The 20,000-nt window shown below is 46.1% G+C and overlaps 1 protein-coding gene across 13 annotated transcripts in view; it reads left to right on the forward strand.

The window, feature by feature from the left end:
* Nucleotides 1-20,000, forward strand: part of LOC123769197 (titin homolog) — a 755,105-nt gene that overhangs the window by 108,417 nt on the left and 626,688 nt on the right. For 10 of the 13 annotated variants that reach the window (XM_069317102.1, XM_069317100.1, XM_069317097.1 and 7 more), the window contains 4 exons: nucleotides 1,767-1,895; nucleotides 3,986-4,114; nucleotides 6,282-6,329; nucleotides 8,146-8,799. In XM_069317102.1, coding sequence (XP_069173203.1) covers nucleotides 1,767-1,895; nucleotides 3,986-4,114; nucleotides 6,282-6,329; nucleotides 8,146-8,799 — 960 coding nt within the window. Of the gene's footprint in view, nucleotides 1-1,766; nucleotides 1,896-3,985; nucleotides 4,115-6,281; nucleotides 6,330-8,145; nucleotides 8,800-19,675 lie in introns of those variants that run through there. The other 3 variants (XM_069317096.1, XM_069317101.1, XM_069317103.1) reach the window with 3 other exon arrangements.

Here is a 20,000-nt window from a genome sequence, read left to right on the forward strand (position 1 = left end):
TCGTTATCACAATGCAAATTTTCAGAATCCAACATGTTCTAATTTTCAGTCTTTTAGAGCGTGAATGGCATCCTTGCAAGAGTATTTATACGAAGGTTCTCAATGTGCCCCCTTGTCAGGGGGGCCTGACGGCTGAGTGGACAGCGCTCGGGATTCGTAGTCTTGAGGTTCCGGGTTCGATCCCCGGGGAAGGTGGAAACAAATAAGTTTCTTTCAGCCTGATGCACCTGTTCATCTTGCAGTAAGTAGGTACCTGGGAGTTAGACAGCTGCTACAGGCTGCTTCCTGGGGGTGAGTAACAAAAAGGAGGCCTGGTCGAGGACCGGGCCGCGGGGACACTAAGCCCCGAAATCATCTCAAGATAACCTCAAGATTGTATTATGCATTAATAATCCAAGTAGTAGGTCTCGGTTGTTTAAGTTTGTTAAAAAATAACTGGAACAGCAAAGGCGCGTTCTTTATCTACTCTCCTAAAACGTCTATTTCTTGTATATTTCCAAAAGCATTTACAACTATTTAACACTGGGAAGGGATCAGGATAAGTATTTGGGATGGGATGGGGAGGAATGGTGCCAAACCACTTGGACGGTCGGGGATTGAACGCCTAGGACTTTTCTGTTTTCAGACGGATCGGAATCTGCTGATTAAGTTGTGGTCTCCGTCATTTGCTCTGATGTAACCTCTGTTGACCAGACCACACACTAGAAGGTGAAGGGACGACGACGTTTCGGTCCGTCCTGGATCATTCTCACAATCGACTTGAGAATGGTCCAGGACGGACCGAAACGTCGTCGTCATCTCATCTTCTGGTGTGTGGTTTGGTCTTCACGTCTTTGGCTAGGTTACTTTTCAGTCGTACAGTTGACTCATTTCCAGAATGCGGAGGTCGACCACGTCTGTCATTCAAGACTTGCAGGCTTTACTGGCCAAGGAATTATATTACGGCGTATGCAATATTTTGGAACTCATTTCTCTCTATGAGATATGTATATTGAGTGAGTGCTATTCCATTCATAGTGCTGTTTGTTTTCCAATACATAAAAGTTTATATTTCAATCATATTTGACTAACATTGGTTAATATAAAAACCTCTACAGCATAAACACCCTCCATCATGCTTAGAAATGACGGAGGAGCTCATTTTAATTTATTAATTCATTGTGTCACGGGACAGGTAGTCAGTGTATATATTTACATGTTTGGCTTATATCAAGGTCCCACCCCCTTCCCCTAGGGTCGAATTATTGAACCCTCCCAGGATGCAACCCCACAACAAGCTGACTAACTCCTGGGTACCTATTTACTGCTAGGTGAACAGTGACATAAGTTGATCGGAAACGCGTCCAACCATTTCTGTCCCGCCCCGGATTCGAACCCGGAATTCCCGATTGTGAGTTCATTGTAAAGTTGTATTATCCTTATTGCGATTACTTCTAGAGCTGTGGGTGTTACTGTTTAATGTTTTCATGTTCAAGGCCACAACTTTCTGTTGTGGTGAGTGAGATTAATGGCGTACATCCCACCCCCCTTCACCACCACACCCCCCCCCCCCTCTCCTTCCCTCACTGTACATAAACACAGCCTTTGACACCAACACTGTTTCTCACCTGATTTGCTTCATTACTGATAAACCCAACTTAAACATCCTTTGATATGTCACTTAATCCCATTCCAAGTAGTTCCATTATGGATCTTGTGATATCTTTACCGACTAATTCTTACTTCAGTCAGATCCAAGCATGAACCTGCCCTTCTCCCTCCTGCAGGAGCAGACGATATGCCGCCCTACTACACCCTGGGGGCGGAGGGTGGGTGTGTCCTGACGCCCACCCCGCCGCCCAGGAGCCGCCGCTCTGGCTCCCGCACCTCCTTGGTTTCTGAGACCTCTGTTCCTGGTACGTCACCCACCCATGGGATATCACCCACCCATGGGACGTCACCCACCTACATGTCACCCATCCACACCGCACCCACCCATGCGACACTCATCCACACGACACTCACGCACAAAATAATACAAAATATGTGACACCAAAGGAACTACAAGAGAAAGAAATCACTATTCCAAGTCCCTTCACACATACGATAACGAGCCCAGCCTCCTGTTTAAGATAGTACCCATAGTAACGATGTTGACCATGGTACATATATAGACGTAATGGACTCTTAGGAAGTAGAGCTTGGTATTATTGAATTTTGGTCAAATCAGAATAGGTTTTGGTATTTATTTTGCAAATAAAACCTAAACCTAATCACCCTAGGCCTAAAACACGCTATCTGAGGCCTTATATAGTACATATATATGTGCTATACTAGGCCTAGAAATATTTAAGTTGGTTATTAGCTATATTTTTTTAGCTTTTAGTTTCAAAGTGTACGTCTATATTTGTACGATGGTATACGTAGCTACAAAAAGTATAAGCTAAACAGGAGGACGGGTTGACTATAACGCCTATTCCAAGCCGTCATATAATCACCATCATTACAAATTACTTCTCAATAAACACGGGTTCACCATAGCCCGTGCTCCATGGAACTTTTTGTTCCAGGTAGCAAATCTTAAACAACATTCTCAATAAAGGAGAAGTAGCACTATTTACTCCAAACATTTCACAAGAGGCGTCACAAGTCTTGTATTCACACAAGTATCTGGATTTAACCCTGAATTGTGTTTTACCCCCTCAGCAAATCTATATATTTTGTTATTATAAATGTAGAATATGGAATTAGATATAGAGTAATATTTATTCCCACTGAATGAGTAATGAAAATGATAATATTTGGGCTACCAAAATCATGTGTCTGGCAGCGAGGCAAGACACAAATCTGTACGGGACCTTTATGGAACCTGTACTAAACCTGTACGGATCTTGAAGAGAACCTGTACGGATCCTGTAGAGAACCCGTACTGAACCTGTATGGAACCTGTACGGATCCTGTACGGGAACCTGTACGGATCCTGTACAGAACCTGTACGGATCATGTACAGAACCTGTACGGATCATGTACAGAACCTGTACGGATCATGTACAGAACCTGTACGGATCATGTACAGAACCTGTACGGATCATGTACAGAACCTGTATGGATCATGTACAGAACCTGTACGGATCATGTACAGAACCTGTACGGATCCTGTACAGAACCTGTACGGATCCTGTACAGAACCTGTACGGATCATGTACAGAACCTGTACGGATCATGTACAGAACCTGTATGGATCATGTACAGAACCTGTACGGATCATGTACAGAACCTGTACGGATCATGTACAGAACCTGTACGGAACCTGTGCGGGATCCTATACGGAACCTGTGAGCTCATTCATTACTGGTAAGCTGGTAACTCGCATCTAGTTGGTTATTCCCTCCCCCCCCTTCCCCCTACCCTCTGGTATCATAACCTGTACTTCTGGTTTCCGAACCTCTTGAAGGGACGTTGCGTGTTAGTCGAAGTCACTTGGTTTAACTGACGGGACTACAAATAGTCGCAGATTTTAATCTTAAAGACGTAGGATTGTTAATATACGTGTAATTAATAATCACGTTATCAGTGACCACGTGTAGGCCTGCAGCAAGTTACTTTATTGTCATTATTTTACAGTATCATCTTAACGAAAAGCCAAAGAAAACTAGTCTTTTTGTATTCCAGGAATTTAGTCCTCGACAAATAATTTAGATATCAGTAATAAGTTATTTAGAAATGGTGTGGCTTATGTAGTGGTATCTTTCGTATGGGATGAACTGTATTTCCAGCCTTTACTGCCTTTGGTAGTCTGTATTGTGTGAAGTATACTCGATCAGTAACGTTGAAGCGACGTTGAAACGACGTTGAAGCGATGTTGAAGCGACGTCAATTGTTTTAAACATTACCTGCTGAGCAACCACTTGCTTCCGGTCCTTACCCTCCGTAAATATTGCATGAACCTCTCACTAGTTCTCCTGTACTACACCTGAGCATGACCCTGCCCTTCTCCCTCCTGCAGGAGCAGACGATATGCCGCCCTACTACACCCTGGGGGCGGAGGGTGGGTGTGTCCTGACGCCCACCCCGCCGCCCAGGAGACGCCGCTCTGGCTCCCGCACCTCCTTGGTCTCTGAGACCTCTATACCTGGTACGTCACCCACCTCACCCGATGGAATATCTATAGAGATATTACTAATCTTCATTGTCACCCACCCGCACGTCATCCACCCTTCACACACGCCTCCAAACATCACCTATTCATCCGTCACTCATTCACACATCATCCATGTCGCTCACCCATAGTCTGTTCATCAACTCTTGCTGATCTACTTGTTATTATTTTTAGTTAATGATGGCTGGGAGCAGACAGTACTTATATCATGTTCCCGGTGGGGAGTACCCCCCTCCCTCTCCCTTCCCCCCTCACTCACACACGTACACTCAGAACTTTGTATACTACATATGTCAGACCAATCCTGGAGTATGCAGCTCAAGTATGGAGTCCGTATCTAGTCAAGCACAAGATTAAACTGGGAAAGGTTCTAGGTTTTTCCACTAGACTAGTACCCGAACTGAGGGGTATGAGCTACGAGGAGTGACAACGGGAATTAAACCTCGCGTCGCTGGATGACAGAAGAGTTAGTGGGGACATGATCACCACATACAAGATTCTCAAAGGAATTGATAGGGTAGATAAAGACAGGGCATTTAACACAAAAGACACACGCACTAGGGGACACAGGTGGAAATTGAGTGCCCAAATGAGCCATAGAGACATTAGAATTTATTTTTAGTGTCAGAGTAGTTGAGAAATGGAATGCATTAGGAAGCAATGTGGTGGAGGCTGACTCCATACACAGTTTCAAGTGTAGATATGATAGAGCCCAGTAGGCTCAGGAATCTGTACACCTGTTGATTGACGGTTGAGAGGCGGGACCAAAGAGCCAGAGCTCAACCCCCGCAAGCACAACTAGGTGAGTACACGCGTTCTTGCTAGAAGAATGTGTACATTTTATGTGTGTGTGTCGGTGGAAGTATCCTCCTACCGACCGGCTGTTATGTAGTCGGAATGCTAAAGTTAACTTTGCTGTGTGTGTGTAGTCATTTTCTTGTTGTTTTAGATTCAGCTGCTCGAAACGTAAATTCCGAGTAGCACGGGCTATGGTGAGCCCGTAGTGGACTCACCTGGCACAGGAGCGGGGCTGTAACTGTGTAGTCATAACTAGACTGTAGTTATATAGGTATAGTCTCGGCGGCCGCTTGTACAAACTCTTTTAAGGACTTGAAGCAGGAAATAAGGAGCACTGCACTATTTGTTACGGCCCCTACGAGGCGGGTGCCGTCTAAATACACTTATCCCGCTTAAATCTTGCAATACCCAGCCACGGAGTGAAGTGTGGGGGGATTTGTGTGTTGTAGCATAGGGCTATGTGTCGTAACATAGGACTGTGTATAGTAATGTAGATCTGGGTATCATAGTGTTGGGCCGTGTGTTGTAGCGTAGGGCCGTGTGTTGTAGCGTAGGGCCGTGTGTTGTAGCGTAGGGCCGTGTGTTGTAGCGTAGGGCCGTGTGTTGTAGCGTAGGGCCGTGTGTTGTAGCGTAGGGCCGTGTGTTGTAGCGTAGGGCCGTGTGTTGTAGCGTAGGGCCGTGTGTTGTAGCGTAGGGCCGTGTGTCGTAGCGTAGGACGGAAAAGTCCGGTAGGTCTGTGTGTTGTAGCGTAGGGCTGTGTGTCTTAACGGAAGGCTGTGTATCGTAACCTAAGGCTGTGTATCGTAACATAGGGGCTGTGTATCGTAACATAGGGGCTGTGTATCGTAACATAGGGGCTGTGTATCGTAACCTAAGGCTGTGTATCGTAACATAGGGGCTGTGTATCGTAGCGTAGGACTGTATATCATAGTGTAGGGCTGTGTTGTAGCGTATAGGGCTATTATGTCGTAGCGTAGGTCTATGTATGGAAGCATAGGGGCTGTGTGGTAACGTAGGACTATGGATCCGTAGCGTAGGGCTATGTATCGTAACATAGGGGCTGTGTAATAGTGTAGGACTATTTATCGTAGCGTAGGGCTATGTATCGTAACATAGGGGCTGTGTAATAGTGTTGGACTATTTATCGTAGTGTAGGGCTATATATCGTAACATAGGGGCTGTGTGGTAGCGTAGGGCTATGTATCCGTAGCGTAGGGCCATGTATCGTAGTATTGGGGCTGTGTAATAGTGTAGGACTATTTATCGTAGCGTAGGGTCATGTATCGTAACATAGGGGCTGTGTGGAGGTTTTCGTAGATGATAACGAGTTTGGTTTCACCTGTAGGGTGGAGCCCGACCCCCGCACGCCGGAGGAAACGTCAAAAGACGGAAGGTAACTTGAGTGGGCAACCCTCCACCTGCAGTGTCGACGCCTTACATGTGTCACGCTTGTGCTGACTGTCCTCTCGTCTGTGGCTACCAAATGTATCTTTAACTGAATTAACATTGAAGCTGTAGACCAAACCACACACTAGAAAGTGAAGGGACGACGTTTCGTCGTCGATCGACGTGAGAATGGTCCAGGACGGACCGAAACGTCGTCGTCCCTTCACTTTCTAGTGTGTATGGTTTGGTCAACATATTTCAGCCACGTTATTGTGACTCCTCGTCTGCATTGAAGCTGTATACTGGGATCGAACCTGCGTCCCTTGAACTCTTCCGGCGAAGTACCGAGAGGTCCAGGGTGCACGGGTTTGATCCCATTGTGTGGCCTCGAAAATTTATTCATTGGTTCACGGCGTTGTTGTGATTTCATTATGGCATCTAACTGTTGTAAAGGCTTTTGATCAGAGAATGAACGCGTTGACACTTGCATGGAAAATAAACCCCAGTTAACACGTCCAGTTTGAATCAATTCACACCGAAAAATCTGCGAAATGTTCGAAATTAGTGTTCGAAATGTACTCATCGCCTATTCCATGTAGGCGACATTCACCGCAGATAAGACGGTCGGCATCTAACTGGAAGTCTTAAGTTTGTTGATGATATATTGAAGACGTGTTAAGTCTAATACATCCAGACACAGCCCTTTGAGTTGTTCAACCCTGTTTAATGTATCCAGATATTTAGTCGAGCTTTAAAACCTTTGGCCTTTGACAAAATCAGTGTAAACTAACCAATTTAGCTATTATTAACACTTGGATAAAAAGTCCCCCAAGCTTTTCGTTGTTTAATTTTTTCAGTCAATCATTATTTGTTAACATAACGACCTGTATTGTAAAGTGTTGAGTGAATTACACTTACTCATCGTGGTTCCGTTGACATGGTATTCTGTGAGTAATTCTTGGTCTGCTGATCTGCACCGGCCTCCTGAGCAGAGGTCTGCACTCTGCATGGTGGTAGAGTGTAGTGTCGTCACAGATAAAGACAGCCTGTCTTTGTCTGTGACCTGCCTCACTGCTCAGGACTGGTACAGTGATGCATGTCGTCGGATTACGAATATATCACGCCACGATGTGTTCGTGCCGTAACTATCCAGCCCGTCCTCCTAAGGTCTCCCAACGTCAAGAAAACGGTTAATGTTAAATGCCCTTATCCTGACGTGCCAGAGGACCCAAAACAGAAAACGAGACAGTACGTCACTTTCGCCAGCCTCTTCCATTTTCTAGTACAACAATTTGTTGGGCTGATGTAGCGCCTACGGGCGAAAAGCGACGTTCTTTGTAGAAGGAAAGGTTGGCCTGGTAGCTTCTGCAACTGACCACTCTGCTTACAGCTTGCTGCATCTCCGTCCTGCATGGCTGCCTTCATGGTCATTTATTATTATTAGTAGGCGTCCTGCAGCCTAACTTCCAGTAGCGCTGAGTCACTTATCTTGTGGGATATTATCAGTGTCTCACCGCTACTAGAAGTTAGGCTTGTTGCTTGTACTGCTTCTTTCAGGTAGTCTAAACCAATATATAATAATTTTAGTGTTTTATATGTTTTCGTTTTAGCTATATTCGTCGAATACAAGTTTTTAGAGCATACATATTTTTGTTATTAGACTATTAAATCTGTGTTTATCTTGATACACCCTAACGTCTCGGTAACAGAAGCTAACTTTAAACACGCGGCTTCAGTACTGAAGCTTCAGTAATAACCTAATTCATTGTCTGTGACCTGGTGTCTCACTACTAACAAATGTGTGTTCTTCCTGGTTGCCACAGCCGCCATGGAGCTCGAGGAAGGTGAGGAGGACCTCCCCGTGGCCCCTCCTCGCACCACCACCAGCAGCCGCTCCGGCTCCCAGGCCTCCCAGGCGTCCACAGTGACTTCGGAGATCCAGAGGGAGATAGAAGAGCCGTCCACCCCTCCCGCCTTCGTCTCTCAGGGGTCCACAGTGACTTCGGAGACCCAGAAAGAGACAGAGGAGCCTTATACCCCTCCTACCTTTGTCTCTCAGAGGTCCACAGTGACTTCGGAGACCCAGAGAGAGACAGACGAGCCTTATACCCCTCCTACCTTTGTCTCTCAGGGGTCCACAGTGACTTTGGAGACCCAGGGAGAGACAGAGGAGCCTTATACCCCTCCCGCTTTCGTCTCTCAGAGGTCCACAGTGACTTCAGAGACCCAGAGAGAGACAGAGGAGCCTTATACCCCTCCTACCTTTGTCTCTCAGAGGTCCACAGTGACTTCGGAGACCCAGAGAGAGACAGAGGAGCCTTATACCCCTCCTACCTTTGTCTCTCAGAGGTCCACAGTGACTTCGGAGACCCAGAGAGAGATAGAGGAGCTTGCCACCCCTTCCACCGCCGTCGTGGCTGACTTCGACAGCGCCCAGGCCGCCCCAGATAGCACACCCTTGCCTTCACCATCGGGCGGTGAGTACTTCAAGCGGATTTCCTTTCGATTTCTTTCTTTATTGTGCACCCCATACCCATCCCGTGGGCGGTGGTTGAGCACTCTGTTTTCTGTTCTTGATTTAGCTCATCGCCTCACAATGCCTCGCATATAGCCATATATATACTTATGTACATATTTACTTGAATTTTAATGTAAGCATTTATGAGTTTAACGATATCATCCATCTCTTGACGAGTCGTCATGGCAACTGCGACATTCATGTTATCATCAGAGTATAAATTACAAAATGATACCAGCAGACCCTCCCGCTGCCTGCCTCGGGTATCGATGGCTATCTTTATATCACTGAGAGTCCCTGATTATTATTATTATTATTATTATTATTATTATTATTATTATTATTATTATTATTATTATTATTATTATTATTATTTATTGGTTCTATTCATGGGGACTATTCAAGTTTGCTAGCATTTCTGCCTCTTATTATTCAAGTTATGTTTTGTGTGCGGTCTGTGGCGCTATTTTGTTGTGTTATATTATAATGCTATACTGTAGCACTATACTGTAATGCTATATTGTAGTGCTGTAATATAATGCCATACTGTAGCACTGTACTGTAGTGCTATACTGCCGTGCAATATTGTTATGTTCAGTTTGTTTCATGGATTATAAGAACTCAGGATGAGCTAAATCACTGAGAGTGAGTGAGAAACATTCGGTGGCAGCAAGTCTCTGGAGCCACAAGAATGAGAACCAGTTACTCTTGACCTGACATTCTCTCTTGACTGAGATAGACACAAGGACAGTCAACTTGGAAGCTCACTTGGGAGTGAGCAGTCACTGTACACTGGCATCTGAGTCCCTGGTGTAAATTACAGTGTACTGTACGAACAGGAGGTTTAAAGCTCGCTAAGGAAGAGAAGATACGACATTCTGTAAGTGATACCATATGGGAAGACGAACTCAAAGGAAGGTCTTTGAGTTCGCTGGGAGATTCGTTAGACGACAGGTGAGGGCAAAGACGAAACCCAAGAGGGAAGACGCACTCAAAGGAAGGTCTTTGAGTTCGGTGGGGAGTCATTAGACAACCGGTGACTGCAAAGACGGGACCGAAAAGGGAAGACGCACTCAAAGGAAGGTCTTTGAGTTCGGTGGGGAGTCGTTAGACGACAGGTGACGGCAAAGACGGGACCCAAGAGCTATATACAGGCACCGATGCAGAACTGTGATTGATACACCTTCGTTCTTCCCCGGGTTCTCATCCACACAGCCGCTGTCGTTCAAGCCCAATAGCCCCCCTTTCCCCCCTAACTCTTTCCTTCCTCAGACCAGCTGACGGAGACGGCCCAGGGCCTTCAGGGTAACAGGGGGCGATGCCAACCTACTTGAAGGAAAAAAATCCAAGGAAAATATAGCAGGAGCAGACAGGTGTATCGCCGGTGACGTCACGGGATGAATTTTGCATCTCCGCGCTATATTAAGCCTCGCGCATTGTACGGAGAAGCGAAACCCGCTATAAGGACCACTTTTTATGCGGCTGGTGCTCTTAAGACGTTGGAGGAATGTGTGTACTGTTGCGTAAAGTCTTCTTCCTGCTTCACTTATGCCCGCCGTTCCTCTTCGTCTTAAGTCCATAAGGAACTTTTTTTGTTTTAATTGGTGTTTATAATAACGACATTTATGATTTGCCGTTACCGCGGTGTTACGACCCTCAGGTTGGATGGGAAATTGGCCAGTTGATTGGTTCACGGCAGTTCTGTTGGGCAGAATGTTACCCAAACCTATACAGCCATATATATTGACCCCATATAGGCATATATATAGACCCATACAGCCTATATATAGACCCACACAGCCATATATATAGACCCACACAGCCATATATATATATAGACCCATACAGCCATATATATTTAGATCCATACAGCCATATATATTATATTAGACCCATACAGCCATATATATTTAGACCCATACAGCCATATATATATAGACTCATACAGCCATTTGTAGACCCATACAGTCATATATAGATCCATGCAAAACGTGTTCTGTTAGCGAGTTACAGAGGGTAGGGAGATCGTGAGAATGTCTTGTGGCCTTCAAGCTGCCACGAAGACTTCGAAGTCCATCCTCTGGGAGCGATGACTTGCCAGGTAATGATTGTGACAGATGATGAGGGAGATTCACACTGTGACTTGTAGGCTGGCCTCATGCTATGAGGGGAGACTTGTGTTATGATACTACATATCAGGTACGATAGATGTAGAGTTGAGGGCATAGTCTTGTCCCGCGCAGAGGTCATGGGGAGCATGGGAGGCGGAAGAGGAGCATAGGAGGCGGTATAGGAGCATGGGAGGCGATAGGGAACATGGGAGAGGGAGTAATAGAGGCATCAGGGAAGCGATGGAGAGCAAGAGGAGGTAACGAAAAAATTCGACTTCGCGAAGAAAACAGCATTTGATGCCTCTGGTGACTGATTGATTTAACACCAGTATAACCAAGGGGGAGATGCAGTACAACGTCGGAGGCTGTGTTCCACACACACACACACACACACACACACACACACACACACACACACACACACACACACACACACACACACACACACACACACACACACACACACACGGGCGCCTGGTGACTGAGTGGACAGCACTCGGCATACGTAGTTCTGTGGACCGGGGATCGATCCATGGTCCACAGGAAAGCTGCTACGGGCTGCTTCCTGTGTGTGTGTGTGTGTGTGTGTGTGTGTGTGTGTGTGTGTGTGTGTGTGTGTGTGATCCGTTGATTGATTGACAGTTGAGAGGCGGGCCGAAAGAGCCAGAGCTCAACCCCCGCAAGCACAACTAGGTGAATACAGACACAGACTGTGAGAACTGGCATTTTGGCAACGTCATACATAAACCTTAGGGCTATTAGACGTCACCTAAATCAGGTAACAAGGTCCTTCCCTCCTCCTCCCTCGTATGTCACCTGTGTAAGGTAATTAGGGCAGTTTAGCTGTTTACAATGTTATTGCTACTGACGCCTCTAAGTGAAGGTCTTGTTAGTGTGGTGAAGCGTTTGACGGTAGTTCCCGCATCAGGTGAGTCATTAGGACTGTAAACAAATCCACAAGGGCCGTGACGAGGATTCGAACCTGCGTCCGAGAGCATCTTAGACGCTGGGATGCTCACATTAGGACTATGTTTCACCTGTAGCAGGGGCTGGGTATCCCACTTCCGACATTCCATTGCTCCCACATGCTCTGTGTCAGGTTCTAAAGCCTGCCAGATATTTGGACATCATATAGGCCACCTGTCAGGAAAGGGGGGGGGGACCTGTGTCCCCCACCTGTGGCATGATGTGGAGGCCCCCATGTCCCACCTGTTGCATAAAGTGGAAGCCCCCTGTCCCATCAATTCTCAGATGTCTTACTTGTTGGTGCCTTAAAAAAAATAATATAGACCCACTCTGAAGCCATGAGCGTATGTCATAGCAACTATTACAAAAAAAAAAAGTAAAAAATATATTAAAATAAAGAACATATTAAACTTTATTGGAAGGATGTAAACACTTCTGTGTCAGGGTTTATAAATTGTTAACAATTCGGAAATAGAGTATATGATAACTTCAGAAAACCAGTATGCATATTATTGTCTTTAGCAACATTCTTTGGCACAGAATATTGTTTATTGCGATCTTGAATATTGTCTTGAGAACAAGTATGCAACTGGTGTTGTGAGCTGAGCCGGCTAGGGAGAGACAGACACCAGCTGCAAGACACTCCCACTATTATTTGACACACTTTGAGGAAGACTGTGGGAGGGTCACAATAACGGGGCTGAAGATTATAGGTCAGATTCACGAAGCAGTTACGCAAGTACTTACAACCTTGTACATCTTTCCTCAATCTTTGACGGCTTTGGTTACATTTATTAAACAGTTTACAAGCATGAAAACTTGCCAATCAACTGTTGTTATTGTTATAAACAGCCTCCTGGTGCTTCGCAGCTCATTAACTCTCATTAACTGTTTAATAATTGTAAACAAAGCCGCCAAAGATTGAGGAAAGATTTACAGGTTCGTAAGTACTTGCGTAACTGCTTCGTGAATCTGGCCTCAGACACTCAACCCCCCACATCTGTAATGGAAGAACGGACGATGTTTCCTGCGTCTTGGACCGTTATCACGACTTGAAGATGGTCCGGGACCGACCGAAACGTCGTCACCTCCTCTATCTTCACATGTGTGGGTTCACATATATGGGGTTCACATGTGTGTGGGGTTAACCTGTGTCGGTTCACATGTGTAGGTTGGGCGTCTAAAGAATATGGACAAAAATTTAAGTGTGATTTAGTTTTTAATCTTAAACGAGATTAGATTCAGTAGAAACAAAAATTGATTAGGAGGTAATGATCGTGATTTGTTTGTGTCTTAGTAAGTATAGTACTTTGACCAATCCACACACTAGAAAATGAAGGGACGACGACGTTTCGGTCCGTCCTGGACCATTCTCAAGTCGATTATGACTTGAGAATGGTCCAGGACGGACCGAAACGTCGTCGTCCCTTCATTTTCTAGTGTGTGGATTGGTCAACATACTTCAGCCACGTTATTGTGGCTCATCGCCTGCTGGTACAGTATTTATCTTCCGAGGTCCATAATCTTATAGCTTTCTTAAGAGTGGGTCACACTAGGGGTTATCTTGAGATGATTTCGGGGCTTTAGTGTCCCCGCGGCCCGGTTCTCGACCAGGCCTCCACCCCCCAGGAAGCAGCCCGTGACAGCTGACTAACACCCAAGTACCTATTTTACTGCTAGGTAACAGGGGCATAGGGTGAAAGAAACTCTGCCCATTGTTTCTCGCCGGCGCCCGGGATCGAACCCGGGACCACAGGATCACAAGTCCAGTGTGCTGTCCGCTCGGCCGACCGGCTCCCTGTACAGGGGTCAGCCAATGCTGAGTTTGATTATTCCCAGGACGTTTCGTGTAACTGAGTTGTGTCTGTGGTTATATTATAGAGGTGACACAGCGCCGTTTGACCCTTAAGTGTTGGTCGCATTATGGCACGTTGTTGACCCTGCAGTGCGGCCTTGATTGATTGATTGATGAAGATTAAGCTACTCAAGAGGTGGCACGGGTATGAATAGCCCGTTGTTGTAGATTCAGCTACTGGGAACAAAACGTTGCAAGTAGCACGGGCTATGGTGAGCCCGTAGTGGACTTACCTGGCACAGGAGCGGGGCAAGTAGGACGGGCTATGGTGAGCCCGTAGTGGACTTACCCGGCACAGGAGCGGGGCAAGTAGCACGGGCTATGGTGAGCACGTAGTGGACTTACCCGGCACAGGAGCGGGGCAAGTAGCACGGGCTATGGTGAGCCCGTAGTGGACTTACCCGGCACAGGAGCGGGGCAAGTAGCACGGGCTATGGTGAGCCCGTAGTGGACTTACCCGGCACAGGAGCGGGGCAAGTAGGACGGGCAATGGTGAGCCCGTAGTGGACTTACCCGGCACAGGAGCGGGGCTGGAACGTGAATAGCCTATAAGTCCGTCTTGATGACCAGTTCAGTGTTATATCCCATGGATACATTGTCTTCCCACCTCTTCTCTTCGCGCGAAACAAATTAATTTCTGACTTACGGGAAAAAATGGGGTCACTAGGACCTCAAATCATTCATCACCGACTCACACCTCACAACATTGTGTGATCAAAAGCTCACATAAGCATCTCTTTGTGGTTCTTGTAATATAAGTACATAACAGCTGTGATTTTGTTCTGGCATTCGCCCATAAGAGGCCAGAAGCATCCACTGGCTTGTTAGGAAAGCACAAGTTATAACTTGAGTGATGTATATAATGGAGTAGGAGGTCATGAGGACAAGACCTGAGTGATACTCCAGTCCTGAACATAGTTCCAACGAGTTAGAAAGATCTTTCTCTTTTCAAAGGACAAAATAAGACAAGTAACCAGCTAGAAGAGCAGTCTCTCCCAGCTGGAGAGTTGGGAGATACAGCTGGATATTTGGAAATTATTAACGAATTACTGTTATAAAGAGAGATGGTGTGTTGACAAACATTTCCATTTATGTTGAAATCTAATCTATGTTCTGAGTGATCGTGATAAAGTCTAGCCCTTGAATCTCTTTGTATGTAATACTGAGGCTTTGCAAATTTCTGTAAGTTAATACGGGGTGGGGTGCCTAATAAATAAATTAAATTAATAAAATGACATTTGTTCAGTATATATCAAGTTTAAACCAAGATAGCAGATTTCATGCTGTCAGCTTTCAGGCAAGAGCTATCGCCTGCAGTATATGTTGCTCCGCATGAGCTTGTGACCACATTTACCAGTTACCTTTGACCGAGGCCACATGACCAACTGGTCAATAGATCCCGCTAATATATGTGGTCACTCCACATGGCCTCGTGTGGCGCTTTTGGAGATTGGCAACAGTTCTCGCCATGCCGATGTGGTTATGTTGTGGCTTCTTGAAGTAAATGTTGGTGACTGAGTATATTTGTGGACTGAGAATGTTGGTTTATTATGAAGGTGTTGGTAAGTGATGAGAGGGGTAAAGCCTCTAGGGAAGGTCGACAAGAGAACACTGTTTTCCCTTAAGTGAGTAATCTAAGATGCCGGGACGTTGGATCTAAGTTTAGCGATGCGTAGTACGACGATACACTTTGTTTACATTGCTTACCTGCCATTAGGCCTTCTTCAGCTGCCTGTATTCTCGTCTCAGCTTAGTTCCCATCTTCTAAGACCCACGTCTCCGCTTTCCCCTTCACCTTGCCTTATGTATTTATATTTTCACTCTGTTGACCAGACCACACACTAGAAGGTGAAGGGACGACGACGTTTCGGTCCGTCCTGGACCATTCTCAAGGCGATTGTAGGACGGACTCAAAACGTCGTCGTCCCTTCACCTTCTAGTGTGTGGTCTGGTCAACATGCTTCAGCCACGTTATTGTGACTCACCGCCTGCATTTTCACTCTGTATTAAAACACAAATGAAATGCTCTGGTTAACATCCAGCAGCCGCGTTATGTTTGGTTACTGATGTTCTTACGATTAAACGATGGGGCATTTTCCTAGACAGTATTTAACTGCTGGAACATAAAAGGTGTGGGAGTGGAGCCAACTTGATTCATTAAGACGTAGGAGAGGTTGGGTGTCGGTGGGAGTGTTTGGGCAGCTTGCCGTAGTGGTAGGGACCCAAGGGTTGGAGCTTTCAACCGGAGTCTGTCATACCTTGCGCTGGTTCCAGGGATCAACGTCTCCACGGCCCGGTCTCTGACCAAGTCATAAACCGTTTTTTTACCCGAGTTTACCTGAGGGCCACTAGCACTCTATAGTCGCCTCGATGAGGACAAGAAGCCGGCGACTTGTCAAAGGTCACCCCCCATCTGTCCTGATTGTATCGATGAGGGCAACGGCGCATTTTATTAGTAGCTTCTATTGAAACTGAAATAAGTTAGGTCCTTCACTTGGGTGCTTGGCTGTTAGGACCTACGATAGTTTACTGACGAACCAGCTAGTTTACTCCGGTCCTGAACATAGTCAGGGATTGACGTATACTCCCAGTGTATATATATACATACTTTACTCAATGTAGTTTAGCTGTATATGCAAGTCTGGTACAATATTACATTTCTATTTACATCACAAGAAACATGTATAGCTTAATTTAAAATCATTACAGTATAAATATTCTGTATACTTTGCTGTAACCAAAAATAGTGTCTCGGAAAACTTGATACTTTGTAGACCGCGAACATCACCGTTGTGTACAATTGTGACGGAGTCCAGTGCAGGACTCCTCCATTCCTGGTGGGTTCGCAAAATAGCTTGAGAGCTGTTGTGTGTTGTGAGCCGGTGGGTTGGCCGGCTCACGCTGAGGAAGAGGGATAGGATGGTGTGGGAAAGGGAGATGGTACGGAGATGGGAAGGTCTGATAAGAAGCTGAAGAACCAAGCGATAGTCGCTGAAGACAGCTGTCAAAGAACTAACCAATCAGCGAAGAGTGATTAGGTTGTTGTGGATTCCCTCCCACGTTGGAATCTGTGGGAGATGAACCAGCAGATGTCTTTGGCCTCTGAGGGCGCTGAAGGAGACTGTATCGAATACTGCATTCACAAAGCTCTTCTACAAGTTACAGATATCATCAGGCAACATCACCGTGACAAGGTAATTGAGGAAAAGGGGGCCTAGAGGAACACATCAGTGACTCTGGACACTGGTACAGCGTCCAGAGTCACTGTATACAGTGGTACAGATGTCAAGGTCTGTGGTCAGAGGTCAAGTGACATTTCACAGGCAAGGTTAATAGGTCAAGGTCACAACAAGGTCAAACCTCCGCCATCGTTCAAGATTTGTTCTTCGGCGAACGTTAATTTTAACATTGTTTTGACCCAGCAAATTATGTTAAATGGATGAATGTTGCAAAATGGCTAGTTATTGAACGTTGTCTTGAACAGCAAATCTTTTAGTTAATGAATGAAGCAAAATGCCTATTTAGTTGGAATAAAGTAGTGAACACTGTCCTAATATAATCTGGGCCTGGTGGTGGTGGTGGTGCCAAGTGGCACTGGGATAATAATAGCTGATAAAAACACTCTTTTAGAGTGCTACAAAAACATTTTCACTTTACAATTATTAGCAGAGTTGTTGGGCTCTCGCCACAGGGAATTATTTTAAAATAAACAGTTTAATCTAAATGATAGCTAAATATAACGTCGTCATTTACACTAAACTCCTCTCCGAACTCCTCAACGGTTCGAACTGAAGCCGCCAGGGCACCGTAGCCCCCGGCAGCTTAATACCACTCTGCCAACGATTGATAAATGCGTCTGTGGGGGGTCGACCGCTGGATGGAATGGACCTGGTCTGAGGATGGGTTGTAATACCATAACCACTCTGCCAGCGATTGGCTTAGAGTACTGAGCTGCACAGAAGGAACATTACTGGTGCATGTTGGCCACGCCGACAACCCCCGGAATTCGAGGCGGTGGTTGATTTGCAACACCTGTTAAGTTGCTTTGGGTGATGTCCGTTAATGAGTTGTGTTGGTTTGTGTTTCGTTTGACTGGTAATATCATGTTAGTGCTCCGTAATTTGCATTCATGTAAACACACACACACACACACACACACACACACACACACACACACACACACACACACACACACACACACACACACACACACACACACACACACACACACACACTTATATTCGAGACTTGGAGTTATATATATATATAACTCCAAGCCAATATGCAACTGAAAACTCCACATCCCCGAAGCATTCGAAGCTAGACAGCCAAGAGCACACTGCACCTTGGCGTACCTGATTCCTAAACCGCTTGACCATACTGACTGTACAAAATGTTGGAAGTCGTGAGAGTTATGTACCCAACAACCTGAGCCTATTGGGCTCTATCATATCTACATTTGAAACTGTGTTTGGAGTCTGCCTCCACCATATCACTGCCTAATGCATTCCACCTGTTAACTACTCTGACACTGAAAAAGTTCTTTCTGACGTCCCTGTGGCTCATTTGGGTACTCAGTCTCCACCTGTGTCCGCGTGTTCGCGTACCACCAGTGTTAAACAGTTTATCTTAATCTACAGATAAAAAAAATATTTTCCTAAACTGAACTCTGCAAATATTTGAATTTCCTCCTTAAGAACTCTTTAACTTCAAATGAGGCATTAAAAAAAAATGACCGTAGAGTTTATCTTAAAAAAGACGGGAGCGGACTTTGTCCCTGAATTTTTCTATAAGAAACTTCTATGATCTTTGAAATTATTTACAGTTTCTGCCATAAGAATACGTTAACTCCAAATCGGAAACTGGGAAATATATCAGGAAACCCGACAGTCCAGCAGTAACTGGAACAAAATTATCAGGAAACCCGACAGTCCAGCAGTAACTGGAACAAAATTATCAGGAAACCCGACAGTCCAGCAGTAACTGGAACAAAATTATCAGGAAACCCGACAGTCTAGCAGTAACTGGAAGAAAATTATCAGGAAACCCGACAGTCCAGCAGTAACTGGAACAAAATTATCAGGGAACCCGACAGTCCAGCAGTAACTGGAACAAAATTATCAGGAAACCCGACAGTCTAGCAGTAACTGGAACAAAATTATCAGGAAACCCGACAGTCCAGCAGTAACTGGAACAAAATTATCAGGGAACCCGACAGTCCAGCAGTAACTGGAACAAAATTATCAGGAAACCCGACAGTCTAGCAGTAACTGGAACAAAATTATCAGGAAACCCGACAGTCCAGCAGTAACTGGAACAAAATTATCAGGAAACCCGACAGTCCAGCAGTAACTGGAACAAAATTATCAGGAAACCCGACAGTCCAGCAGTGACTGGAACAAAATTATCAGGAAACCCGACAGTCCAGCAGTGACTGGAACAAAATTATCAGGAAACCCGACAGTCCAGCAGTAACTGGAACAAAATTATGAGGAAACCCGACAGTCCAGCGAGGAATGGGCTGGAACAATGTCAATCAGTGCTGGACTGCCCTCCACTACTGACACCACACAAGAGTGTGTGTGTGGGGTATGCTTGCCCAGCTGGTGGTGGTCCCACATTTGGTTGAGTCTCGCAGCGTTTAGTCGGGTCGAGACTGCCTCAACGGCAGAGTTAGTACGCTATGCACCGCCCTTCTCGCCCTCTATACTACCTTCTCCCTATCTTTCCCCTCCCCTTACCCCGCTCTTCTTTCCTGCCGCTCCTCCCCCCCCCCCCTAGCGTCAACTCTCCGAGAGACGTGTGTACCCGCCCCGGGTCCTCCTGGCGATACCCCCCGCCCCTGCCCACCTTGCCCGACTAGTGGCGTGCCCGGGCGCGCCCCCTGGCAGTGCCCGACAATGTGTGCCGCGGGGACCAGTGCGCGCGGCCTCTTAGTGCCACCACGCTGCCCCAAGTGTCGATCTTGTGGGCTGGTGGGGAAGAACTAGCCGGCGTAGGGAGGTACGCAAGCGGCAGCGGCGGGTAGTGTGCGTTCGCTTGCGCGGGCGTGTGTGTGTGTATATGTGTGTGTGACGAGGGAAGTGGCAGTGTGGCTCCCTCTACCCCACTAAAAAAACAAAGTGCCCATCATCCGCTAAGCCGAAGTGCGCTTAAATTAGTGACTCGGAGGGCATCGGAAATATTAATGCACACGAATAGAGGGATATCCCTCTCAAGTGGAAAAGG

Source organism: Procambarus clarkii, chromosome 86 (genome assembly GCF_040958095.1).
Source record: "Procambarus clarkii isolate CNS0578487 chromosome 86, FALCON_Pclarkii_2.0, whole genome shotgun sequence".
In the NCBI taxonomy this organism is placed as follows: Eukaryota; Metazoa; Arthropoda; class Malacostraca; order Decapoda; family Cambaridae; genus Procambarus; species Procambarus clarkii.